At 28.9% G+C, this 26,983-nt stretch overlaps 6 protein-coding genes across 8 annotated transcripts; 4 read left to right on the forward strand and 2 right to left on the reverse strand.

The window, feature by feature from the left end:
* Positions 1 to 160: 160 nt before the first annotated feature.
* Positions 161 to 6,778, forward strand: LOC117233840 (nuclear pore complex protein Nup154). Its single transcript, XM_033494459.1, has 27 exons — positions 161 to 249; positions 537 to 717; positions 796 to 933; positions 1,032 to 1,128; positions 1,212 to 1,375; positions 1,477 to 1,622; positions 1,708 to 1,973; positions 2,046 to 2,296; positions 2,372 to 2,625; positions 2,700 to 2,873; positions 2,968 to 3,076; positions 3,152 to 3,363; positions 3,440 to 3,537; positions 3,611 to 3,800; positions 3,896 to 3,990; positions 4,048 to 4,144; positions 4,215 to 4,292; positions 4,365 to 4,561; positions 4,646 to 4,793; positions 4,874 to 5,106; positions 5,208 to 5,355; positions 5,425 to 5,517; positions 5,600 to 5,720; positions 5,799 to 5,903; positions 5,990 to 6,107; positions 6,186 to 6,308; positions 6,430 to 6,778. Exons 2-27 carry the CDS (start codon positions 582 to 584, stop codon positions 6,554 to 6,556), a joined length of 3,918 nt encoding a protein of 1,305 aa, XP_033350350.1. The 5' UTR covers positions 161 to 249; positions 537 to 581; the 3' UTR covers positions 6,557 to 6,778.
* On the reverse strand, positions 6,655 to 7,718 carry LOC117233847 (histone H2B-like). The gene has a single exon (XM_033494472.1). The coding sequence runs from the start codon at positions 7,632 to 7,634 to the stop codon at positions 7,263 to 7,265; it is 372 nt and encodes a 123-aa protein (XP_033350363.1). The 5' UTR covers positions 7,635 to 7,718; the 3' UTR covers positions 6,655 to 7,262.
* A 1,756-nt stretch (positions 7,719 to 9,474) lies between these two features.
* On the forward strand, positions 9,475 to 10,329 carry LOC117233846 (histone H2A-like). Its single transcript, XM_033494471.1, has one exon. It carries the CDS (start codon positions 9,574 to 9,576, stop codon positions 9,946 to 9,948), a length of 375 nt encoding a protein of 124 aa, XP_033350362.1. The 5' UTR covers positions 9,475 to 9,573; the 3' UTR covers positions 9,949 to 10,329.
* A 1,196-nt stretch (positions 10,330 to 11,525) lies between these two features.
* LOC117233842 (USP6 N-terminal-like protein) lies at positions 11,526 to 18,403 on the forward strand. Of its 3 annotated transcripts, none has more exons than XM_033494462.1 (8): positions 11,526 to 11,671; positions 12,037 to 12,269; positions 12,341 to 12,664; positions 12,758 to 12,945; positions 13,020 to 13,180; positions 13,471 to 13,791; positions 13,853 to 13,991; positions 14,748 to 15,175. In XM_033494462.1, exons 2-8 carry the CDS (start codon positions 12,115 to 12,117, stop codon positions 15,173 to 15,175), a joined length of 1,716 nt encoding a protein of 571 aa, XP_033350353.1. In that variant the 5' UTR covers positions 11,526 to 11,671; positions 12,037 to 12,114. The 3 variants fall into 3 exon arrangements, with proteins under 3 accessions (XP_033350353.1, XP_033350354.1, XP_033350355.1); XM_033494463.1 differs by having other exon boundaries at positions 11,526 to 11,593; XM_033494464.1 differs by lacking the exon at positions 11,526 to 11,671 and having other exon boundaries at positions 12,115 to 12,269; positions 14,748 to 18,403.
* Positions 18,404 to 18,825: 422 nt separating this feature from the next.
* On the reverse strand, positions 18,826 to 21,279 carry LOC117233844 (mitochondrial carrier homolog 2-like). Its single transcript, XM_033494470.1, has 8 exons — positions 21,148 to 21,279; positions 20,581 to 20,952; positions 20,412 to 20,496; positions 20,103 to 20,268; positions 19,879 to 20,016; positions 19,592 to 19,778; positions 19,457 to 19,524; positions 18,826 to 19,370 (listed from the first exon to the last, which is right to left on the reverse strand). The coding sequence occupies exons 2-8, from the start codon at positions 20,680 to 20,682 to the stop codon at positions 19,175 to 19,177; spliced, it is 942 nt and encodes a 313-aa protein (XP_033350361.1). The 5' UTR covers positions 20,683 to 20,952; positions 21,148 to 21,279; the 3' UTR covers positions 18,826 to 19,174.
* Positions 21,280 to 21,604: 325 nt separating this feature from the next.
* LOC117233841 (roquin-2) lies at positions 21,605 to 26,588 on the forward strand. The gene is made up of 16 exons (XM_033494460.1): positions 21,605 to 21,781; positions 22,439 to 22,601; positions 22,734 to 22,941; positions 23,026 to 23,244; positions 23,323 to 23,498; positions 23,573 to 23,906; positions 23,996 to 24,236; positions 24,325 to 24,494; positions 24,563 to 24,825; positions 24,919 to 25,023; positions 25,105 to 25,316; positions 25,413 to 25,534; positions 25,604 to 25,745; positions 25,827 to 25,896; positions 25,966 to 26,157; positions 26,272 to 26,588. Exons 2-16 carry the CDS (start codon positions 22,440 to 22,442, stop codon positions 26,389 to 26,391), a joined length of 2,736 nt encoding a protein of 911 aa, XP_033350351.1. The 5' UTR covers positions 21,605 to 21,781; position 22,439; the 3' UTR covers positions 26,392 to 26,588.
* The last annotated feature ends 395 nt before the right edge of the window (positions 26,589 to 26,983 follow it).

Here is a 26,983-nt window from a genome sequence, read left to right on the forward strand (position 1 = left end):
AGTTATATTTTATATTTAGTATATTCCTATTTTAAGCGTAAATTGTTTAATGCATAAAGAGATTCAATTTGAATTCAAACATATTTATCTCCTATGTACCAGATAAATTCAAGCCAATAAGATTCATTAGTTTCGCGTATGCGTATATAGTTTGTATGATAATACAACTTAAAATTTACCTGTGTGGCGCGAGCGGCATAAGCCTCGTGAATGTCATTAAAAATATAAAAATAGTTCTAATAAATTGTAGTAAGTGTTTCTTAAGTAAAATGAATACGTTTTTATTTTTAAGATGCAATTATGTTTTTAAAAAACAATACAGTAGATCCTATTATTTTCAATATTATTCAATGTTTAGATAAATAAATAAGTCTAACCTTTAATCACAGGATGTTTAGACGAAAAAGTCAGATAATTATTTATAAGTACATAAGGATAATGATATTAGTTGATAATAATTATATAATAATAATTCACGTTAAAACTTGTTAATACCCTTACTATTATCTTATTTCTATCTTTTTGTTTGAATTTAGTTCTGTGTGTATTTAATATTTAATTTTTCCCTGTACCGTACAAACATGACCCTCACTGAAATGGAACCGCTTAAAATACACTTAGATGCCTTAGAAATGGCAGGGAAAGTGGTTGATATACACATTACAGCTGATAGCAACTTTCCATCCTTAATTAATCTTATGAGATATAACGTACAAGGTAAATTTGTTGTTCTCTTGTCTCTTGCATATTTTTTTATTATTCTATGTTCTATAAAGAAACTCTTTTTTGTTTTAGGTGGACCAACTGTTAGTGGTCTTGATGATCATGATTATCCAAATTTAAATGGGATGTCATTATGTTTTCCTAATATAAATCAAATGAAAGCATATAGTAAAATTTCTTTGCCATCTGAGATAATGGAACATTTTCATCGTATCCTTTTATATAATTGATCATTCTTTAATATTCGTAATATGCATGTTTTGTTTGCTTCCTTATATAAAAAATATAATTTCTTAATATTTGATTAGATATGCAATGTCATTGTATGATGGGTCTTTTTACAGAAATTTCAAAAGCTTGGCTTACAATTGATAGTGATATATATGTTTGGTCATATGAAAATGAGTAAAAATTTATTTAAAGTTTATAAAATATTTTCTCAAGGTATCATAATTAAGTAATTAATATTTATAATGATATGTTTTTAGGTCTGATGTTGCATATTTTGATGGGTTAAATGAAACTATTATAAGTGTAGGTTTAGTAAAACCCAAAGCAGGGGTGTTTCAATCTTATGTAAAATATTTGTTGATTCTTACAACTACAGTGGAAATAACTATTCTTGGAGTTACATTAACAGAAACCAGTGATGGTATATTACAGTTTCAGTTTTACTTGAAGATTACATCTTTTCTAAATCTTATTGTTACCTTATTTACTAAACCTTATTTACTGTTTCAATTTTCAATTTAGGCACTTCACCAGAAATGCAACTAGTTCCTGAACCAATTTTCACAGTTGCTACGGATGGGATTGGCATTACAACAATAGCTAACACTAATAGTGGGAGAATTTTCCTTGGTGGTAGAAATGGATCCCTTTATGAAATATATTATCAGGTAAACTTTGCTACACAAATATGTATATAAAAATAATCAATATAAAAATCATAATTAATCACTTTAATATCTGTTCGTTATGTAGGCAGAAAGTAGCTGGTTTGGGAAACGTTGTAAAAAAATAAATCATTCTGAAGGTCCATTATCATTTTTAGTTCCATCATTTGTCACTATAGCTTTATCAGAAGAAGAAGCAATAATACAAATTTCCGTTGATGATTCACGAAATATTTTATACACACTCGGTGATAAGGGAACAATTACAGTTTGGGATATTGATAATAATGGTGCGTCCAAAGTCGCGTCTTTGTCACAAGCTTCCTTAGTACAAAACGCTGTTCATGTTGTTAAGTATGTATATTTATACAAAACCTATTTTTAAATAATTGAAATTATAATTCATATTACATTTATCATTTTTAGAACACTGGATAGTAATAATTTTCGACCATTGGTGAGCATATCAGCTATTACAGAGTCAGAATCAGTACATTTAAACTTAGTTGTAGTTGCAGCTACTGGAACACGCTTTTACTTCAGTTGCACTGCAGTTGCTAATCCGACAATAAGACCTCAAGGTCTGCAGTTAATACATGTTAGATTGCCACCAGGTTATGCTGCTAATGCTACAGTAATGAGGCCAAGGAAAGTACAAATGGCACATTATAGGAAAGGTATACATTTCAATATTTTTTTGTTAAGGACATAATATTAAAATTTATATACTATGCAGTATATATCTGTTATAGGAACATTAATTCTTGTTTGCGGTGGAGATACAGAAACTGCTTTATGTTTAAGTAATGATGCTTATCCATTCACAAATTATTTAGCTGAAACTCAAAGTCCTTTATCCCTCGATAGTCCCGTATGGGCAATGGCAGAAATTCTTGTGGAACCAGCTATATGTATTGAAAAACAAAGTATTACACAAGAAGAACCTCCTCTTCTTGTAAGGCAGCACATGGAAGCACCACGAAAATTTATCTTTTTGACTTCTCAGGTATATAATTAATTAAAGGTCTGTAAATCTATTAGATATAGTTATTTACAAGTTGTTTATTTCTTTACTTACAGGGTGCCATTATTTATGTTCAAGTTCGTCCAATGGATATCTTAAAGCAGCTTCTATTAGAACAACGTGGTCCTGATACAGAAGCCGTTCGCGCATATTTTCAGTCGCAATCATTGGAACAAGCATGTGCGACTTGTCTTATTTTAGCCACGCTTGAAAGTTCTCAAAATGCTGAGGTCCTGATTCAGATTAAAAATTAAGATCAAAATTTAATTATAAAAATTAAGTTTTGTAAAATTAGAAAGTAATATTTAATTATAATTTGTATAGTTGGCAGAATGGGCAACAAGAGCATTCTTTTTATATGGTAGTCAACGAACGACAAGCATTGGACCTGCAATTGATGTACATGGTACTAACTTTACTAATATAAATACAGGTATTACATTAATTTTATATGAAAGTTTTATTTTTCTTTATAAGTTTTTCTGTATATAGTTTATGAATGTCATAGGAGATATGCGCACATCGACACCAAGAGTTCCAAACTATGATTTAAGGCTTCAAGGATTTCGACCTCATGCACCAGTTGGACTTAATACAGACATTTCTCTGCAACAATTTTCTGCAAAACATAATGGTTTATATCTGTATGTAGGAAGAATACTTCGACCAATATGGAACATGCGTTGTATTAAACAAGAAATTATAAACAACAAAACTCAGGTGACTTAAATTGGTATAAATTTTTTTCATTGTTTTTGTTTCTGTATATTAATCTTTACTCATATTATAATTTCAGATCTCTAGTACAATTTCAACAAGACAAGTTAGCTGGATTCTAAGTCTTCTGCAAGCATTAAGATCGTTTCTCAATAAAAATACCCACATTACTAAGCAGTGTGTATCTATATACTATTTCAACAGCTTTACAAATGATTAAATTTTATTTGAACTACTTATCGATTTTTAGACACGGTACTACTAGAATAACTGATGGATTTGAAACAACTATACCTAGTCATTACCAAGAACCAATAGTCGAAGAAAGGAATTCTTTAGCTGCATTAAAAATTTTCATTACTCATGCTTGTGAAGTGTTAGAACTTTGGAAAATTTTATGTGAAAACCATTTAAATAATATTGTAAATTGTTTATCAAAGGTTAGTCAATTACAATTTTACAATTACAAATATTACAAATATTACAATTTTCTTTAAGTTGAAAATTTTATATTAATATTTATAATAATTTATAGGACCAAATTAATCAATTTTCTACAGCTACATTTCGAGATTTAATTTTAATTGGACATGAAATTTCTTCATTATTGATCATTCATCTTATAGATAGGTAAGTGAACTAAATAAATAATAAAAATCCAGTGTACTAATTTTTACAAATCTACAGTTATCTTGGAGATAATGCATCTGTTGATGCTGTTAGTCAAAGATTACGAGAAGTTTGTCCAAATTTATATAGAAGTGAGGATGCTGTTTGTTCTAAGGTACAAGAAGTAAAATTAAAAGAATCATGATTTTATTTTTATATATTGCTAACATTTTTATAAATCGTAGGCTAATGAAATAATTTTGAAAGCAAAAAGTTGTACAAATCCAGAAGAGAAGGAATGCTATTTACAATCTGCTTTAAAGGTAAACATTCTAATATTATGTATAACATTATTTGTACAATTTTATGCTCTCTGTTTACATTCACATCCTTAGCTTTGCAAAGAAGTTGCTCCCAGACTAAATTTAAGTGCAGTATGCCAACAATTTATCGCTTGTCAATTTTATTCGGGTGTACTCGAGTTATGTCTCTGTTGTGCAGAAAGAGTAGACCCTAATAATGCTGCCTTACATTATTATAAAAATAATGAACCAATCGAAGATCAAGAAGGAAGATTTGCTTACATAAAAAGGTACTGATTATAAAATAACATTTTAATAATTGTATGTTTAATATATCACATATTCTAATTATTCAGATAATTTTTTGTATATAGATTGGAGATTTATAAAGAATTCACCACGTTATTGGATCATCTTTATAATCAAAGCATTTCTAATCCATTGACACCTACCATACCCAGTAAACCTGGTCCTCCACAACAAAATGGCTCAACTATGCCTGTTACACCAGCAAAAGAAATAGTAAAATATACTTTCCTTTTAAATTATATTATTTCCAATAAATTTACTGGATCTTTTACATAAATATTTATATCTTTTAGTTGCATGACATCATAACTGACGCATTACATTCTAAGTGTGAAATTCTCCACGCTTCAGTGTATGCTTGGATGATAGAAAGAAGGCTTCATGGAGAACTCGTTGCTCTAGCAGTACCTTCTTTAGAAGCTTATCTTACCCGAGTCAATGCGCCAGACTTGCTGTGGCAATTTTATGAAAAAAATAAAAATCATGCTGCTGCAGCTAAAATATTGGATGCTTTAGCAACTAAAGAGTACGTATAACGCACATAACTTTGATTAAATTTACACCTCTTTTCCTGATTTCAGGAAACTACTTTTTATTTTCATTTTCTTTTCTTTTCTTTAAATATAGATCAAATGTAACATTATCACAGAGAGTTGAATATTTAGCTCGAGCAGTGGTTTGTATGAGAAGTGACCAGGCTGGATACGCTCCATACCTTGGCATTTTTTTACGTGAATTAGAAGACAAAGTAGAAGTTGCTAGAATACAACAACAGGTAAGCGATTATAAATATTATGGCAAAATCTATTTAGAATATGATTTGTATGTTGTCATCATATTGTAGATATTAGATACAATTTGTAACCAACATTTAAGCGGTAGACTCAGCGATGAAGCATCTAGAGCATTAAAGTTTTCGTTACTTGATATAACAAAGGTATGATCCAACCATGTATGTTATGAATTAAGATATTTGTATGGAACTTTTAGGATTCATATCTGTTAATCATTCATTGTAGTTGTACCAAGAATATGCGGACCCTTTACAATTGTGGGAGTGCAAATTATCTATAATTCATTGTTCTGGTCATCAAGATGCAATGTTAATCCAGGAAATTTGGACTAATATTATAAATAATGGTATTAACATTCTACCTTATACATTTATATGAATGAAAAAATATCTCGTATTTACGTTTTGATAATACATATTTACAGAATTAAAAGATGCGTCAACAGCAGAAGATAAAATGACTATTTTAATGAGCAAAATTATATCCTTGGGACAGGAGTATTCAGGATCACCACACTGTTTTCCAGTTGGTAATAACAAAACTCTTTTATCACCATTATGATATAATGAAAATATAATATGAAATGAAACTATAAGATGTATTATATTTTTTCAGACTTCCTAGTAAAACAGTTAGAAATAAAAGCATGTAAGTTAAATGTATCAAATAATGGAATTATATCTGGGTTTTTACAGTTAGGAGTATCAATGGAGGATCTCTTAGATATTTACAAGTAAGTAGAATATGTTTATTGATAAATCCATTTCTTTATATTTTACTTAATAAATAAATGCATAATGTTTGTTTTCAGAATGATTGGCAAAGATACTCGAACTTGGTTCAACGAGGGAAATGATTTTCACCTTATCGAATCGACTGCAAATTTAGTTAATTACTTTATATCTCATTCGAACATTACCAATACTTTCGTTAAGTAAGTACATTACTGCGTCATGAAAATAAATCAATAGATAATCATAAAAATAATTATGACAAAATGTGACAGTTACTTAATTTCTATTCGATTAATGTTAAAATAATTGATTGAATTGCAGACGAAAAATAATAACGAAGTGCCAAGACGTAATTTCAAAGTGTTTAACTACATTGTATAGCAAGCCTCATGGACAAGAATTAATAACGAAACTTAGATCGATTCAAAACGTTTTAATTCGTATGTAAGAAAGAATTTCTACTGTTTTTATAATAAACTAACGTTTCATAAATTCGTATAAATCGTGGAAAATTAAAATATAAAATGACTGAAATACTTTGTTCCGTGAGAAAAGGATTTTATTAAGACACAATATAAAGTGTAAATACGAAGAAACCACAAGTGCTCAAATGTTGTCATAAATATTATAACGTCTCTTTCCATTAATAAAAGTTACGTGTATTGATATTTATGATGCAGATCACCTCATTTTTTATTACATTATGTGATAATAAAAAAATTTTACTTATTTTACATCTAATAGTCTCTGAGGCTTTTGTCTTTTCAGTTTCCTATATTTTATGCTTACTAAAAACATATTTATGTAAGATTTCAGTTATGCATTTTTAGAATGATAAACTAACATCGTATAATAAAAAATTCTTATTGCATCGATAACAAGTATTAAGTTTTTGGTATTAATTAAGGTATGTATGAATGGAAACATTCTCAAGCCATTTTCAAGACATCATCCTATTTCATACTACAAAACAGTCATAATGAATTTTAAAAACTTTTTGCAAAGGATATACAAATATGTGTAACTTAGGTTAACTATATGCGAACAATGTTCCAACATTAATATAATTTGGTGGCCCTGAAAAGGACCATTTCTTTTGCTTATCAATCTTAAAATTCAATGCCAGTTTATTGTATCAATTTAGATATATCTTCTTATTTGGAGCTGGTATACTTGGTGACTGCTTTAGTACCTTCGCTTACTGCATGCTTAGCCAATTCACCAGGTAACAGTAGCCTCACAGCAGTTTGGATCTCCCGAGAGGTAATTGTAGAACGTTTATTATAATGCGCCAATCTTGATGCTTCAGCAGCAATACGTTCAAAAACATCATTAACAAAACTGTTCATGATGCTCATTGCCTTGCTAGAAATACCAGTATCAGGATGCACCTGTTTCAGCACTTTGTAGATATAGATAGCGTAACTTTCCTTCCTTCTCCTCTTCTTCTTTTTATCGGCTTTGCTTATGTTTTTCTGAGCCTTACCGGCTTTCTTCACAGCTTTTCCACTTACTTTTGGCGGCATGTTGAATACAGAACGCTTCAAAATTCAATACTTCTAACGATATAACCGTTACAAGAGTCGGTTGTAGATTGCTCATCCAATGCCAACCCTTCCTTTATATAGCCAAATCACGTAACAGCAGCGCGCCAATCAGGGCACTTCATGCTCGCTAGATGGAATTCCTCGCCACGCGATTGGCGCGCTGCTGTTGTTGTTACCTGGAAATTGATTTCATAGAATGTATTCCACACATGGTTACGTGCGTTTTTATGTGCTTCAAACGTTGAGTTATACTCATTTTTTTATAAAAGTGTATTTTTTACATTCTATAAACATTTGATATGACTAAATTAATTCATTATATTTAAATGATAATATGAATATGATTATAATTTTGAACTATTTTACAAAGAATATTATGTATATTATAGTATGAGATTAATTAATCGAATATTATAATATGATATAATAATTGAAAAATAGTGATCTTACTTGCCTTATATGATGAATGAAGAGGCTGAATTAGCATAAAATAGATTTTCTTATAGAATTTTGGGTGAATCTGTAGAAATTGGGATTTGTTATGCAATCGTTTTTGGTAAAATATTACCTCCAGGTCCAAAGTTTAAATATATGGATTATTTAATGATAATGAATTATCATTAAATAGTTGTACGATAGAAATAAATATTAAAAAGTAGATAATGAACTTTTTAATAAAACGTAAGTTTTCAGTATCATAAAGTCGATAAAGGAATCGATTTTAGAACTATTCTAAATATATAACCATTGTGAACTTTGTAAGTACTTTTATCAATGAATTTTCAAAACATATCACAAGTAATGATATTAAACTTTGTAATAGTAATAATACCAAATGAAAATATTTTGATTCTAGAGTCGATATTATTCCGAACAAAGGTATTACATATGTAATTTTATTAAGAAACGACGAAATTAAATCAAAGTTTGTATTTTTTACAAAATTGTACGTATACTTTTATTACAATACTGTACAAAATAAGTATTGTTGCCATACTTTTATTTATAGCTATACGTTGTATATATTACTATATATGTAATATATAAAAATATTATATATACGAATATAATATTCAGTTTCTTTTTCTCTTATATAAATTTTTCATTGTAAAGAATTGTTCTTTGTTATGTCAGACGATTATACATTTTGTGAGTTTCTTAGAGAGCCACAGATGTTCGTATTACAAGCGTTCTAACATTCAAGCTATCGCCGGTTTACTGAAAGAGTAACACAACCAAGAAAAGTAAATTTTTCAAAAAATTGATTAGAAATAGGTTGTTTGAAGTAAAGAATTATAGTTTATTTAACTTTCTTATATCAGCTATTTAATAATTTCTCGTAATGAATAGTTTATGATTCTCGAGGATCTATGACAAAATATTATTTAAATACAGTTATACTACAGTATTATTTAACTATTACTTGCTACTATAAAAAAATAATTAAAATGGCTTTGTAATTTTCAAAAATGCCAAATCCTAAGAAATAATGTTGTTGAAAAAGTGAAAAGGAAGAAAAGAAAAGAAAGTTATGAGATATATGTACGTACTTTCATATTTACGAAATTTTTATGGAAATTATTTTTAAATAGAAATTTCGAACAAAGATAGTTTATGTAGATATATTAAACTATTTACCCTAATATTTTTTGCAGGTTATAGAATAAAATAATTACATATGCTGAAAGAGAAAGAGCGCAAAAAGAGAGAGAGAGAGAGGACATAAAGCGGTTGTACGAAACATCTGTTTCTTGTCACCAATCACAATAGAACTTGTTAGTGATTGGTCCGGGAGTAGGTATCGCTGCGCCTATAAATAGCTGAAATGGTAAAGTCGAAAACAGTAGTTTCCTGCTTGTTGCAGCGAACAGTTGTAACGTTAGTGATCTGTTTGTTTATATCCAAAAGTTAACCGATAATGTCTGGTCGTGGGAAAGGAGGAAAAGCTAAAGCTAAGGCGAAGTCTCGTTCGAACAGAGCTGGACTGCAATTTCCAGTTGGTCGTATCCACAGACTTTTGAGAAAAGGAAATTACGCTGAAAGAGTCGGTGCTGGAGCTCCAGTTTATTTGGCTGCAGTTATGGAGTACCTGGCTGCTGAAGTTCTCGAATTGGCGGGAAACGCCGCACGAGATAACAAGAAAACTAGAATTATTCCGAGACATTTGCAACTTGCCATCCGCAACGATGAGGAATTAAATAAACTTCTGTCTGGTGTTACCATTGCGCAAGGAGGTGTTCTTCCAAATATTCAGGCTGTACTTCTGCCAAAGAAAACCGAAAAAAAGGCTTAGACTTCAGACTAATAACATAAATGGCCCTTTTCAGGGCCACAAATACTTTTATACAGGGGAACATATCTGTTTGAAAATTTGTATTTTAACGTAAATTTTTGATACTAAAAGTATTTGATTAAATGAAGTAATATTTATTTTGTATAGGAATTCTATAGATTTGATATGTGAATTTTTTATACTAAAAGTATTTGAATAGTTAAAATAACAAATTTGTTATTTTCTATAAGAATTTTATAGGTTTATACAACACGTGAATTTTTTATTTTTGAAAACTATTGAGTAATCGAAATTACGTCTGTAACGCTACATTAGGAATTTTGAATATTGCAAAATAAATGTATGTGGGAAGGAGAATTGGTTCCTTTTCTTTGAATTGTATTTTTTCATATATATATTCCATTTTTAAATACACCTGTTTAGTATAATTTTTATCTTATAATCTTTGGTAGCTAATGTTAATGATAAAGCTTCTCTAACTTTAATGCCTTTGTATTCATTCATATTATTATGAACTTAGAATTTATTTTTATACTGAAGTTTCTTTGCTTTAAAGTAGGTTTTCTAAGAACTTTAGGATTAATTTCTTATACATCAATTTACAATATATTTAAAGATATTATCTAGTATTATTTAGTTCTAGCAATTTTAACAAAGGGAAATTGAGATTACAATATAACTTAAATGTTGATAATACACTAACCTATGCGCCATTGGTTTTTTGCTATATGAACCTATTACTAATACGATGAATTACTTAATTAAAATTAAATAAATTATGAGTCTATAACAAGTTCTACAACCATGTTAATAATGAAAGAGAGGAATTCATTCATTTTCGTCATCCTTCACTTCTTTTTCTTTATTACAACTGAAATTTAAAGTTTTAATTTGCGACCTGACTTATCTTACATTTTAAATATCTAATTAAATATATATAAAATTGCTCTTATATAAATTTCTAATACATATTATAAGCTTTGTCACAAGTAGATCTATGGCTTAAGTATTTATAAATAGCATTTATAAATAAATAAAAATAAATTGATTATACATGAGGTTCACAATATTACATTGTGATTTCTGAAGGAATCTGATAAGGAGTAGAGATAAACAGAGTGTCTATAAGGATATTAAGAAGAAAATTTGTCTACATTTCAAAACTATAAATAGAATTTTTATTTAAGTGTACAAGACTGTTCATTTATAGGTAGAATAATTGCAGTATTTTTATTTTAGTAAAAAATAAGTGGACATTGTAAAATAGCTTTATGTATATGTAAACAGCGTTAATTATAAGTCGATAGAACATAAATTAGTTGAGTTATATGTTTTGCCATACAAACATAAAGATTATACTCGACGACACACCTTAGTGATACTAAAATAATGATAGTAATAATAATAATAATAAATAAAAATATTGTGTGATAAAGGTATTTCCAACATAATTCAGATGATAACTTGGCAAAAGCCTTTGTTTAGAGTAAATGCGTTGGCAACACTTATACGTAAAAGAGAATGGAAACATCTAAATCCGACTTGAAGTTGCATGTATGTATGTATGTATGTGTGTATGTATGTATGTATGTATGTACGGTAGTTTTGCTGAACGAGTGACTTCCGAAGAAATGATTTCTTATATGTATGTAATATGAAACGAAGAAAACTAGTTAATTCTTAAGTATGCAGTGTTTATATTAATATAATCAGTTTCTTAGCGGTAAGATCCAGATTGATTACTAAGAGTATCACTTATTTTCTATGTATATAACCTTGCTTCTTGTCAATATGTAGTACGTTAAGTTTAGAACGTCGAAATTTATAAAATAAAATTGCGGTTCACCTTCTCGTATATGTATAAAAATAACAGTGCATTATTTATTTCAACAATAACCTAGGATATATTTAGTACTTCTTTCTTTATAAGATCGAAATTGCGATTATTTTGTATTTAATTTATCAGTGATATATTACTAACAGTTCAAAAATGTACGTATTGTTAGAGTTTATGTTGGTATATGAAACTGTATATAAAAATTTTAAAGGTTATCAAGATTGTTTATAATATAAAAATTTTTATTGTAGATAACAGCCTAGGGTGAATAGAATCCTCTTAACAAGACGGCATGTTTGTAAGAATCTGGTTGCGAATTCTCACGGGGGATGAATGAGGAAGAATTATTGAAACGGTCTGCTGCAGAGCGAGATAGAATATTTAGCTGCTACGACCGTGGTAGAGAAAATGGAGCAGAAATCGATCCTTGGGAAGATCCTACCTTTGAAGTATATCATACCACAGACAGATATGGATTCATACAGTAATTATTATAATAATATACAGTAATTATTATTGTTATCTTGTCATTAACATGTAACATTTATATTTTAGTGACAAACGTTTGCCACAAAAACCAGATCCTAATGAGATTAAGACTCACCGGGTGGAAATGGAAAGACTAAAGAAATGGGAGAAAATGACAAAACAATGGGATAGTTCTTCAACTAAGGAAAAATTAAGGCGCAGAGTATATAAAGGAATTCCTAATAGATTTCGTGGTCAAGTGTGGGCATTGTTATTGGGTATTAAAAATTTAAAGAAAGAACAAGCTGGTAAATATGAAGAGATGTTACAACTTGCACGTAAATGGTCTACAGAAATAAGACAAATCGATGCTGATGTAGCTAGACAATATAGAGATCATATCAATTATAGGTGTGTGAATTATATAAAAGATTTCTAAAAATGCATAAAAACTTAGTATACATTTATTGAAAGTTATATTAATTTTTTAATTATTTTCTACAGAGAAAGGTATAGCATAAAACAACGATCTATGTTTTATGTATTGGCTGCCTATAGTATGTACAATATGGAAGTGGGTTATTGTCAAGGGATGTCTGTATTAGCTGGATTACTTTTATTGTATATGGATGAAGAAGATGCATTTTGGGGTCTTTCTGTGTTGCTTGCTGATAAAAAATATACTATGCATGGTCTGAACTTGTATCATAAATTCAATATTAAAAAATGTTTTGGCTTAATATTAAACAAATATTTATATTTATAGGATTTTATGTTGACGGATTTCCAAAATTAAATCGTTTCATAGAGCATCATGATAAAATTATGAATAAATTTTTACCAAAATTAAAACGGAAACTCGATAAATGTGGTTGTGATTCTATTCTTTATGCGCTAAAATGGTTTTTTGTTGTTTTCCAAGAGAGGGTAAGAAAATATTTTATACTTTGTTTTCTAAATCGTTATAAAATCTATTCTATTAGGTTGTCCTAAAAGTCTCTTTCGTTTTATAAGCAAGTAATAGATACACAACATTTTTTTTTTTATATTATTTTATTGAATTATGTATGATCCATTTTGTTCTGTTGGACAAAAGTTTGTTCCAATAAAACAAAAAATGTCGTGCATCTATTATTTCCTTATAAAACAAAAGAGACTTTTAGGACAACCTAATACATACCATACGGTATCTAAATACAATTATTTATTTATAACAGACACCTGTGAGCCTCGGACTTCGAATTTGGGATATATTTTTATTAGATGGGGATCGCATTTTACCTGCTATGGCATACACGGTCATGAAAATGCATAAACGTTTTCTTATGCCGATGGAAAGTTTAGATGAATTTTGTAATTATTTGCAAATTAAATTAGAAAAAGATTTTTGCTTTGATGATGATACAGTAATAAGTACTATGGAACGTAGTATGGAAGAACTAAAACGTGCCAAGTTGGATTATCCTGGCCCTCCCTTACCACACGAATTACCACGATTCCCATTTGGCACATTTAAGGAACCTACTTTTGCAAGCAAGGTAATCTAGAAATAACTAATAAAAATAACCTCGTGTTTAATACATATTTTAATATGTTTAGGTTGGGAGACGTACTGAAGAATTTAGCGAAGCACAACACGTAATGCGAGAATCTATAACACAACGTAGAGATCTTGTACTCGCTGATGATGGTAGAGAAAGTACAACACCGGTTGAACAAACCAGTTGTGGTCTTGGCGGTGAGTTACGATATAGTGAAAACATAGTACATGGTAACACAGATACTTGCCTTCTACATTCTAAACAAGAGAGTATTATTAAGGATGAGGAGAAAGATAAAAGTACAGATACAGATGAGATTGATATAATGGTTATATATAATACTAGACTGTAAGGTACTTTTCAAAGATAAGGTTCTGAGATTAAAAAGTATGATATTGCTCAATTACGTATATATATATATGCTCGTAAACGTATACATATATAAATAGAACTTTACAGAAATATTATATAAGCCATATTTTGAAGTATTATAATTATTGCTATATAATCGTAAGTAAATTTTTTTATATAGATTTAGCATCATTTAAAATGAAACTACACTTGCCTTTAAGATTGTATCAGAAATTTTCATTGATAATTTTTTTATGAAATAAAAAGTAAGGAGTAATAGACTGTGATTATTTTAGAATACTCAGGAAATTTCATACAAAAAAGTATTAAAAGAAAAAAGGCTAAAATATCAGTGCACGTTTTAAAATATTCTTGTTACGTAACAGTAATATTAAATTATGAGAATCACGTTAAACTTAATTGTCAATTAATTAGTATTTCATTCATAAAGAAAAGCGTGAGGCGTGTGATTTTAGAGACAAGCTTTAATTAATACAGATTTTAAATCAAATGTATTACACTTACTATGTGAAAGTATTTTGTGAAAACACGATTGTTCGGATATCCTGTTGCAGTATAATAAAAATTACATATATGTGCAGGAAGCAAATTCTCATTTGATCCAAGTCTTGATGATGGGGCCTCTCCCAATGGCTCACGCCGGTCATTGGCAGATACATCTGTTACCTCGACAGCTGACCTTTCTGTATTTAGTTCGGCGACACGGTCTCAAGCGTTAGACAATAGTCTTGATACTCAAAGTAATATTTCTAATGCTAGCTCTGGCAGTGGTGGTTTACCCACACCTAGGGCAACGCCTCATCAACCAAGTCCAGATGTTGTACGAATTTATGTACCATATACATCGCCTATGTCTGGCTCATACAAAGATGATCTTCCGCGTACACTTCCGCGGTCTTTAGAAACAAATAGAATCCGCATACGTGTCGATCCTGATCAAACACCAATAGTGGAAAATTTAAAACCTTTTTCATTAGAGAGTCCAGAAGTCGAACTAGACTTGAAATAATTAATCTATTCATTTGATAGTTATAGTATTTCATGATGCAGAAAATGATTCATGACATTGCAATGAGTATTAAACGAGGATTTAGATAAACAAAAGTTTTATCATTTGTTTTATCTATATCTACATTGTAATATACATAAAGAAGTAGTAGTAAAAACAAATGTTAATTACAATAGGAACGAGAGATGAATAATGAATGTTGAAACGTGCATATACGTACTATTATCTTATTTCCTTGAAATAGGCGAAAGGATTTAAAGTAAATGTCTTCATCCAGATAGAAATCTGTGTATGTTATATGCACTAATTACGAATAATTGTAACCATTCGCATCGAACGAAACTTATTGCACTGTTGCGATGGCCTAATTTACGTTTATAGTCAAACACGAATTATTTAAAATGTATAATAGAGAATTATCATTTTCAATACATGTATATTATTCCTAATCAAACGATCAACGATATTTTAAATAATGAAATTATATCTATATAACTTATCGCATAATTCTAAAGATAACTGCATAATATTCGTCATAAATTCAAGTTATACTTCAAAGAACAATAAGATGATGGAACTTTATGCAGAAGGATAACGAATTATATACTAACATTATTTGTAATATTTGGTAGATATTTGAAAGAAAATTTTGAACTATTATATGAAGATTAATATGAATGTAAGACATTACAACAGCATAACGAATAGGTATGTAAACTTTTAGCGTAATGTATAGATAATTTTTAAAGTATATGTTTTTAAATCCCTCCCTCTGACGAACAGGATATACAAGATATTTTGGGGTATAATAAAAAATTGGCCATCATACATATGTATAAAAATATGAGTCAATTTTCCATAGTAAATGTAATACTAGAAAAAAAGATATTTTTGTTACTATGAACATATAAAATCCGTTGAATAACGATTATTATATTTTCAATATTGCGTATATTTCTCGGAAAATTTCTAGAACTATTGATACATTATGTACATTACATTGGTATGGTATGAAAAGAATATACATAAAGTTCCATACTCTAGAAGTATTTAACAAGCAAATAATTTTACATTATAGATATTGATGGATATTTATTCTTTTAGTAATTACAGATAGATTAACATTACAAGGACATTGTTTTAGAATTTTATTTTCACGCAAATCTTTAAACGTTGTATATTCTAGTTTATTATTAGATGATGAAATCATACAACAGAAATTTATGTTTTATATCTCAAAATATTTAATATTATTTAGCATAAAATCAACTAAAGTTGTCAGGTATTGTTAATAAATTTGAATTTTTATATTATGTATCATTCTAAGACAAACTGTATAGTTTAAATCATTGTTAATTAGTTATTTTGGGAACAATTATAAGTTGGTAACATATTATTTGTTCAATGTCAACATAGAAACAACAAAATTTTAGTTAATAGATTATCATAAGATAATGATCATATCTTCTCAAAGAAGATACATTCTATTAATGAGTTAAGTACTATACTGCCACAGTAATATTAGTACTTTATTTATTTTAAGTTCCGTTCTTTTATAACGATCAATGATATATGTATTGTTGTACATACGTAGTATTTAAAGATGGAAAAAGAGGAATCTTTCATTACGCAGTACTTGAAATAGATTCCTGAATGAAAAAACTTGCAAGGTATTTGTTAGAACTTTTGCCAAGGAATGTGAATACTGAACAGTTTTTCTGATATGCTACATATTTATTGTTTAAATGTACAAAGACATAATTTAGATTAAAGTAACTACAATCGAAAAACATGCTTCATACTAATTGGTTCTGTAAAACATTCCTGGACATACAGTATTTCACCATGTATATAGAGTATGAAACTTATTAAATATTGTCGTGATAATATAAACCTGATAGCAATCACTTGTTATATTTACTAGCATAAGGTAATATTTGTTAAATAAATATTAAATGTTAATGGTTCGAATCTTTATTGCATTGTAAAAAAAGATCAACCAAATGATGTACATCTATAGTGATACTGTCTTGTGGTTGCATAACATTAAATTTTCAGGAAAATTGAAGTAAAACAGAACGATTACCTTATATACAAAATATTAAAAGACATGGAATTGCATAGATGCAGAAAGATCTAGCGATAAATAAAATAAAAAAAAAAGAAAAGAAGTTACGTAAATTTACCTTGGAAAAATACATTCCTTTAACTTGCATTAAAATTAAGAAATACAGTTCTTCGTCAATTTTTAGGCTTATTCATACTTAAATTGCTATGCTTATACATAAATATCCTTATACATTAAGTTGAAAATAAGTAATAAATATATTCGCCGATCGAGAAACGTCACAAATGCCTTTTATTCTTTGATGTTAATAATGCGAAATGTAACATTAATAAATTGTTCAAACTTGAATATTTTACCTTCATGAAGGTTTTAGATATGCAATGTATCATTTCAGATTGACCAAATTAATTTTCTCAGATTTATTTTTTTATGGATGTATTCATTAAAGTATTTTAGAAACGAATCAATTTAATAATCAAACAGATTTGTATAACAAAAAACAATGAAGTATATTATATAATTTTATTCGCAAGTAAATGTATAAATAACATGTTTAAACCAAAAATGATATTTAATATAAAGGAATTAGAGTAGAAATTTGAGACAAGAATCTTATAATGCCTAGAGATTATAACTATAATATGTATCAAGTATTAAGCTCAGTAAGTGATGTTTCTTCTACTATTGAAACAATATCTGTAGACTGGAACATGAATTGTGGATAACTGATTTCACATTACTATTAGAGTAAAAATTACAATGCCCTTATTATTCAATAACACAAAGTTTCAATACAAGTTTGTTTTAATTAAGTAGAACTTAAAATGGACAAATATACATTAAAAAGATGTATTCATGGCTTTGTTCAATATTCACATTCATATTAATGCATTACAGAGATAGATTAAAGTTCAAATGAGATATTTGATGAAACATGTGTATGTATTTAAAGTTGTACTCCGAGTCGATATTTTTTTTATACAAGAGTCGAAAAGGCGTACTATATAATAATGTAGGCTTCAGTATAGTATTTGTAGGATGTTTAAAAAAGCAAATACAATTCGATAATCCAATATGCAAACTTCTTGATGCCTGATGACATAATCACGTTGTAAATTGATTGAAATTATCAAAATAATAAATAATGAAAATCGTACATACTTGAATACTTATTTATTTTCAAGAATTTTACTTTTTATCAAATATTCTTTTTAATCTCCACATTTTGCATAAAAGAATTATGGAATGGCTATTGTAGCAAGCAGATGTATATTTATAAATCTTAAACAAATGAAAGTGTATATAAAACGAATTTTGATTGCATAACTTAATTTTACTTTTTGTTATATTTATCTATTTTCATAGTATATATACAGATACTATAAAAGATAATTTTTGTAGGAAATAGTTTTTTCATATAAGATTAGAACTTTTTAAAGTGGTACAATACCAATTTATACACTTTATACATAAGACATATTGTAAAATTCAATAATGTTCGAGCAGTTATTGTCGAATGCGATACAGATACAAAAAAATTAATTAGGGTAACTACTTCTATATTATGTTCTTTTTTTTTAAAGATATTACTTTATTTAAATGGTAATTTAAATGTAATTATTGCACGCCAAAGGGAATGTCAGTTACCAAGCTAGTAATAGTAACTGTACTCATTAATACTCTTTAATACTTGTACATGTTTAAAATACTTATGGTTCAGTTTTCAATATGAATTATATTTTCTGATAAAATATATATACCAAAGAAAAATATTTTTAATCAATATTTGGTGTAATAACAAGTAGGATTGATTTAAAGGAATATATAAATGTAACAATGTACTGTAATAGCAAATTTAAAAAAAAAGTATATAGCACAGAAGTGATTTTACTATTAGTTTTTCAAATACAAATAAATGCAATGTCTTATTACTATGTTGTACTTTGCAAGTGGAAATTGTATTTGTTAATGGGTATTGGCTTTCCATTAATTATCACTTGTGGCCCCATATAATAACGCCATAAGAGACTGTTTCCTCTTTTTAACTGGTTGGTAGCTGAAAGGTGAGACCAGCAATCTAACCAGCTATTGTAAATTGGCATTTGTGGAGGAAGACCGGCAATTAATCTTGATGAATAAAATTTATTAAATTAATGTGTATTTTAACTCTTCTAAAATAAATACAAAATTATCTTTATTTCAAATCAACTTACCCACAATTATTAACTGCCATACAGTGTGATACCACTAAAAATGGATATGTAATTGTTGTTACTATAAACTGTAAAGAATAAGTTGTAATATTTGTCATGATATGTATATTATAATTAAATAATTAATCTGTTTACCCTTATGACAGAAACTGCATATGGTTTCAATTCTCTATCACTTATAATGTATTTATCAATAACATAAGTAGATGAACTGACTAGCATTAATACAGCAGCATTTCCAATGAGCCGAGGTAATAATCCTGCATAGTATCCCATGATTCCATTCTCTTTGTATACTTCTACAAACGATCTAAACAATCCGCTGTTAACGTAAACAAAGAAATAATGCATCTATGATTAATAGCAAAATATATTATACATGTATTTTGAGTTCTATTATCTATATTGTGGTATCTACATACTTGTATTTTGTTTCTCCACCAACAAATTGTGCCATCATCCTTAACGCAATAACATCTAACGGATGGCTAACTATAATTCCAATCATTCTACTAATTAGGTCTCGTATGAATTCATATATACATTTTTTATGATTCTGACTATAAAAAAATGTAATGTGCATTTTTATAACTATCATTTGAAAACTTTATGTTACACATACAGATATACATATCTATACATTTACCTTTCTTCTAAATCGCAATCATAAATTTCTTTACTCGGTTCATCATTAAATTTAATGCATTTAGAAGCTTTTTCAAAAGCTACAGCACTCACAGTGTAGGCACATAATTTTGGAATAAGACCACGGTAGCAACCAGTGAATCCATCTACATTCTTTATGTATCTAACTGTAAAGTAATAATTTAAAAAAAAAAGAAAGAAAGAGAAAGAAACAGCAGTTTGCATCAATCAAAATGACAAAGTAATTTCAAAATCTCATAGTTTAATTTATTTATGACACTAAAGAATGACTATAAATAAAATTGTTTACCGTACTGAAAAACGTTAGGTAAAGCTAAAGCCGGTTGTCCAAATAAAGTAGTTGTAGGTCGTGGTGGAATCGGTTCATATCCGATCTATTTTGTTATAAATAAAAATTATAAGTTTCCTTTGAACAATTTTAGTTTCTGCGTCAATTATCCACTAAGTATATTTGTTACCTGTATTAAAACTTTAGCGTATTCGATAGGATGCGAAACGGTATTCATTAGCATACGAAGTGCAATATCAGAGAATAAAGGTTCATCTATTGGCGATATCATGTTTATTTAGAATTTATCTTGCCAGCGTGTCAGGGCAAAGTATCTATTTATTTGATGATTTTGATCAATAATCACAGTCAAATTGAAGTCAAACTTCGCTCAGTATATTGAAGCTCATACGAATCTTGTGTGAAGAGAACGCATATTCACCGTCTTTCCCATTCAGAAACTAGGTAATGTCAGTAATACAATATATTCCGAGACAGAGAACCAAGGGAAACAAATCGTATATTTAGAATTTTCCTAGATGTGAAACTCGATTATGATTATCTGAAACAGATAAATATATTGCATTAATAAAATGAATAAAAATACTAATACAATAACCAATCAGTGACTTGGATACTTTTTTTACTTTACATAAATCGTAGTTTAGGGAACTTATCCTAAACCTAATATAAACGCAATAACCATTCGGTGACCTGTATCTTTGGTGCATCGTTGTTTAGAAAATTTAACGCAAACCTAATTCAAATACGATAATCAGTCAGTGACTTGGATACTTTTTTATCTTTAATATATCGTTATTTAGAAAATTCATTTAAATTTTCAGTTTATAAATATATTACAAATACCAATGAATTGAACTAAATCTCGAATCTTTCAATGTTAAAAAATATATCAATGTTTATTGAAACTATTTTAAAGAGATGTTAATTATGAATAGACTGCAGATTTTTATGCATTTATAGGAAACGTAAAAGTGTAAAATTGCACAGAATTGCACAGGTAAAACAATTTCTATCTGAATTTTCATACAAATTCGCAAACTAGTTATAACTAGTATAACTATAACTAGTTATATTATAATAAACATATAATATGTATATTATATTTTAATTATATTAAATTTGCAATTCGTAAAATTTTGAAAATTTGGTATTATGTTGTTTATAGCGCTCTCTGTCGAGAGGAGTTGGGACGTTATTTTTCTAGATTGTTTTCGTCATGGGTGCTAGTGAGGTAAAAAAGTATACGTGAGGAATATCGTGCTGAGCTCATCTTACGATTTCTGGTTCATCTGTTCCTGCTTCGATGGCAGAACTGTATGCGAAGTAACGGAGTAGTTAATGTGATGTTTTGTAAAGGCAAAAACGAGGTGAATTTTTCTATTAATTATTCGTTATTTTAACAACAATACATCGACATATTTCCTCGTGGCATAAGCGGATATCATTTCTTTTTTTCTTATTCTATGTAGAGCAGACATTCGACGGACACGAGTAATAGCGACAACGATTAAAAAATTTTTCATCTAATTGCGTGATTAAAATTATATACGAAATAATTTCTTCGTATTATTTTCTAGAGACAAAAGTTGATTTCATGCTTTATGGGATCAAAGGAAAACTATAATCATCGTATAAAAAACAATTAATAGGAAAACGTTATTGTTTCGAAGAGATTTATAGCTATAGAAAAATGTTTTGCAATCAAAACCAAGTTTTGTTTTAGATTTATTATTGGTTTTAGAAACTTGTAAAATAAAATTTAATGAATAAAATTTACTTCTAATAATTTGCTAAATTTATAGGTTTCCACGAAATTAGTTCATCTTATTGCGAGATGTATTCCGTAATTTCTTGTTTCTACGATTTCTTTAAATAAATGTAAATGAATTATTATATAGGAATTAAATTAAATGTTTTAATTATAGATGTGAAATTTGTTTTAATTATTCTTAAGAAGTAATGGTATTGCAGAAAGTTGTGAAACTAAACAATGAAAGGAATATTTTAATATGATCTTGTTATAGAATGCCAATACAGGCACCACAGTGGACTGAATTTCTTTCGTGTCCAGTTTGCTGTCATGACTTTGATGTGGCCATACGTGGTCCAATATCGTTAGGATGTGGTCATACCATATGTCGTACGTGCCTTGCAAATTTACATCGTAAACAATGCCCTTTTGATCAAGTAAATAGTTTTATTATTATTATCATACAAATAAACTTGTATATTTATATATTTGACTTCTGTTATTTAAAATATTTAATATAAAATTACCTCTTGTTATGAACTATAATTTATTTATATTACATATTTTAGAGTATTATTAATACAGAAATAGAAAGATTACCAGTAAATGAAGCTTTATTACAATTGGTGGGAAATCCTGTTCCCACAAATGTTGCAACAGCTTATCAAAAATTGCTACCACCTGAAGACCATGCTAATTATTTGGTTGCAAAACGTTGTATTGAGGAACTTGCTCTATATCTCAAACCATGTCAGACAAATCCTTCTTTAGCTACAGGTAATATTAATATTAATGGTTATTTGTGTAGATAATTCTATAATAACATTACATAATCTGAGCCTATGTTTAACTAAACAACAGGTGTTGGACTTGTTTCTCGACCTATGCAAAGGAAATTGGTAACTTTAGTTGGTTGCCAGTTGGTTGAACCAGAAGGAAGAGCGCGTGCAGTAAGGGCAGCTAGAAGTTTGGGTGAAAGATCAGTTACAGAGTTGATACTACAACATCAAAATCCACAACAACTTAATGCTAATCTATGGGCTGCTGTAAGAGCTCGTGGATGTCAATTTCTTGGGCCAGGTATGTTGCTATCAAATAACTCAATAGCAATGAAAAATATGAATAAAGTAATATATACTAATAAACATTTCTTTGCAGCAATGCAAGAAGAAGTACTAAAACTTGTTTTATTGGCTTTGGAAGATGGATCTGCTCTTTCTAGGAAAGTATTAGTTATGTTTGTAGTTCAACGTCTAGAATCACATTTTCCTCAAGCTTCTAAAACTAGCATAGGACATGTTGTACAATTGTTGTATAGAGCAAGTTGTTTTAAGGTAAGAATTATTCTTCAATTGCAATAATGAATATTTGTTATTAAGAACAATACTTAAATAGAATGTTTGAATAGGTATCTAAACGAGAAGGAGATTCATCATTAATGCAATTAAAAGAAGAGTTTAGAACATATGAAGCTTTGAGGAGGGAGCATGATGCTCAAATAGTGCAAATTGCGACTGAAGCTGGTTTAAGAATAGCACCTGATCAATGGTCTGCATTGTTATATGGAGATACAAGCCATAAATCTCATATGCAAAGTATTATAGATAAACTTCAAACTCCACAATCTTTTGCTCAAAGTGTACAAGAATTGGTTATTGCTCTTCAACGTACTCCTGATCCTGGACAATTAAGTAGTCTAAGACCTCAACTAGAATTGCTAGCTGCAATAGATCCTAGCCCAGGTATGATCCATTACATTGCAACATTATATTAAACAAATTAAATATTTGGATTAACTTCGGATTCATTTAACTGATTAATTTTGTTATAGAAACTGAACCTCCTACATTAGCAGAATGTCGAGCAGCATTAGAAGCTGTTAGAACTGTAGTCGCAGCGTTAGTAGAGTTCATTCAACAACACGGTAATCGGAAAACACAAGATGGTACCCACAATGTAGGTCCTGGACAACCAAAATATAAAGTGAGCATGTGTCGAGATCTCGCACTTAGAGGCTCTTGTCCTAGGTCTACTAATTGTACATTTGCTCATAGTGACATGGAACTAGATAAGTAAGTATACATGTACGTGTTCAAGAAAATTCTAAGAAAATTCTGTATAAATGTATCTCTTATGTATGTACATCTATTCTCTTATTAGATATAGATCAAAAAGTCGGAAATTGAGTCTCAGATCAAGTTTACCTGGAATCAACCATTCGGATGCAAAAACAGACAAATCAGTTACTGGATCAAATAATAAGACATTTAAACAAAATGACGATTTATCTTATCATTCCATAAAGTCGCATGATAATACTCATAGGGAAAGTAAGTGTTTGTATAAAATAAATAATACAAAACATTGATTGGAAAAATTACAATTATATCATTTTCAGGCTTTAATTCTATGAATAAAGTTAATCCAATACAACATCACAACCCAACAAATGAAAACAATTTTATCGGATCATTAACGAATTATATGCTACCATCTCCTCAAGGAATGTTACCTGTGGTACCAACGAAAAATATTGACGTACATTGTTCTCATTATATTATGCCTAATACACCTGTTGATTACACTGCACCTAATCTTAATATTTGGGATTCGTCGCAGCTTTCATCTAATATGACTAATGGAATATCTAATACTAAAAAGGTAATATGATTATTCTTATATGTTAGTAACTTCTACTGTATATATTGAAATATTTCTGCATATTGCATGTTAAAATGTTCTCGTATACTATAGCAGCGAACTGTTGCAAAAACATTGGCGATGTTACTGCAACGCAAGGTGGAAATATTAAACCAACTTGGAACGATTGTCAACAAACAAGGGCCACAGATGAAAACGGTACAATTGTAATATTTCAGTGCTGAAATTACAATGAAAGTTTGGAACATATATTTTATTATTCTCTTTTTCTATTTACAGAATTACGACATACAAGGAGACACAATATCATCGAATTTCTCTATATGGACAAACACACCAAACAATCCAATGGTTTCTTCAACAAATATAAATTGCAACAATAATTTCCGTTGTGCAGATCCCATTCTATTCGATGATGAATTTGTGCCATTTGATGCATCATCGAATAGTAAATATGGACCAATTTCTAAACTATCCAAAAACTTAATCAGGTAATAATTCTTTTTATAACTTTATCAAGTAAAGAAATATTGTTTACGAAAAATAAATACATGATATTAAGTCATAACAAAATAATTTTCTTTTAGATCTACTAATGGCGTACAGTCTACTAATTTCTATGCAGATGGAGGAACATCTCCTACAATATCTGCTTATCGATCTATGCCAACTACAAATTCTATTACGTCTTGGTATTATGGAAATCAACGTAAGTGTAATGAAAAATGTTTTTGGGAGCAAGAGAAAGAGCACTAGAAAATATAAGATTCTATTACAGCTTATGCTACAATTGGTGCAAATGGAGGAATACAGGCTATCAATAACAGTAATTTTGAAGATAGTTACATTACATTTGGTCGTAATATATCCGATACGTCAACGCACACACAACTTCCTCGACCAGATAGTATGTCTAAAGAGTAAGCTAATATTTAATACACTATTATTTTCTTGTTAATTATTTGGAACATTTAATCTTATTATAATTAAATTTATTCCAGCTTAATTCTTGAGTCGCAAAAGGTAAAACAACAATTAAAACATCTTGAGAAGAAGATTAATGACTTGAAGGTATTATTCATTTACTGTTTGCTTTCAAATAAAATATTTAATAACATTAATATGTAAAAACATTTTTAGCTTGCCACACAAGGTGCAACTTTTACGGCCGGGGAAAGGTTAGCACAAGAATTACAAATGATTGAAGCTGGCATCAGAGAAAAAGAAAAAGACGTACGAAATTGGAGTCCATACGGTACCGTACCTTGGATTCAATCGTCGAACAATTTACTTAGTTCTCAAAATTTCAGTCAAGATTATAAGCCCGAAGAAGTAAGTTATGGTGTTGTGGTACTGCATTGGAAGAAAGAAATTAAGTATATCAAATCTGCTTATTGTAAAAATAATCGATTAAAAATTTATATAAAACTTAAAATTGGTTCTTAGGAAGATACCTACGAAGCAGGTATCGCAAATGATATGCGGGAATTAGAATTACGATGGGAATTCGAACTGCAAGAACAGGAAAAACATTGGTCAAGTGAAGAGGATAATTCTAAGAAATAATAGTAAGATAAGTGATTCTTACTAAGTTATGTACTTCTTAGATCTGACCATTATTTGTCGGAACATGTTCTTTTTAACATGTGCAAATAATTTTTCGTGCGAACTTCCATGCATCAGCATGTTTAAATTTTGTCAACAAAATGAATGAAAGTACGTGAAATTTCTACTATTTGCCTAAAAAACATTTTATCGCTCTTGCGAAACGAAATCAAAAGAAAACAACATGCATTATCGAATGAATAGATTGAGAAATTTATCGTCCCTAATTAACATGAAAGATTCTCCTATTGGTATGGTATTAATGTAAAAGTGGATTTACTACTTCCTCATGTACTATGTCTTTAAAACGTCTTCATACTTAATATTAATTCTTTAACTATGGGAATGTATTTTTTCCTGAAATTATTATTAACGTGGAGGTAAAAAACTAGTTGTAAATATCAGGCCTGTAAATATGAAACCGGAATTTGCTGATAATGTAGTTATCACTAAACTGCGTCATTGATGCCAAAAGTCTTTGTTGACATCTCACAAACATTTTCGACTCAGAACAATACAAGTTTCATACAACAGCATAGTTTGTAATAGCGTT

Source organism: Bombus vosnesenskii, unplaced genomic scaffold (genome assembly GCF_011952255.1).
Source record: "Bombus vosnesenskii isolate JDL3184/JDL3185 unplaced genomic scaffold, Bvos_JDL3184-5_v1.1 scf7180000013299, whole genome shotgun sequence".
In the NCBI taxonomy this organism is placed as follows: Eukaryota; Metazoa; Arthropoda; class Insecta; order Hymenoptera; family Apidae; genus Bombus; species Bombus vosnesenskii.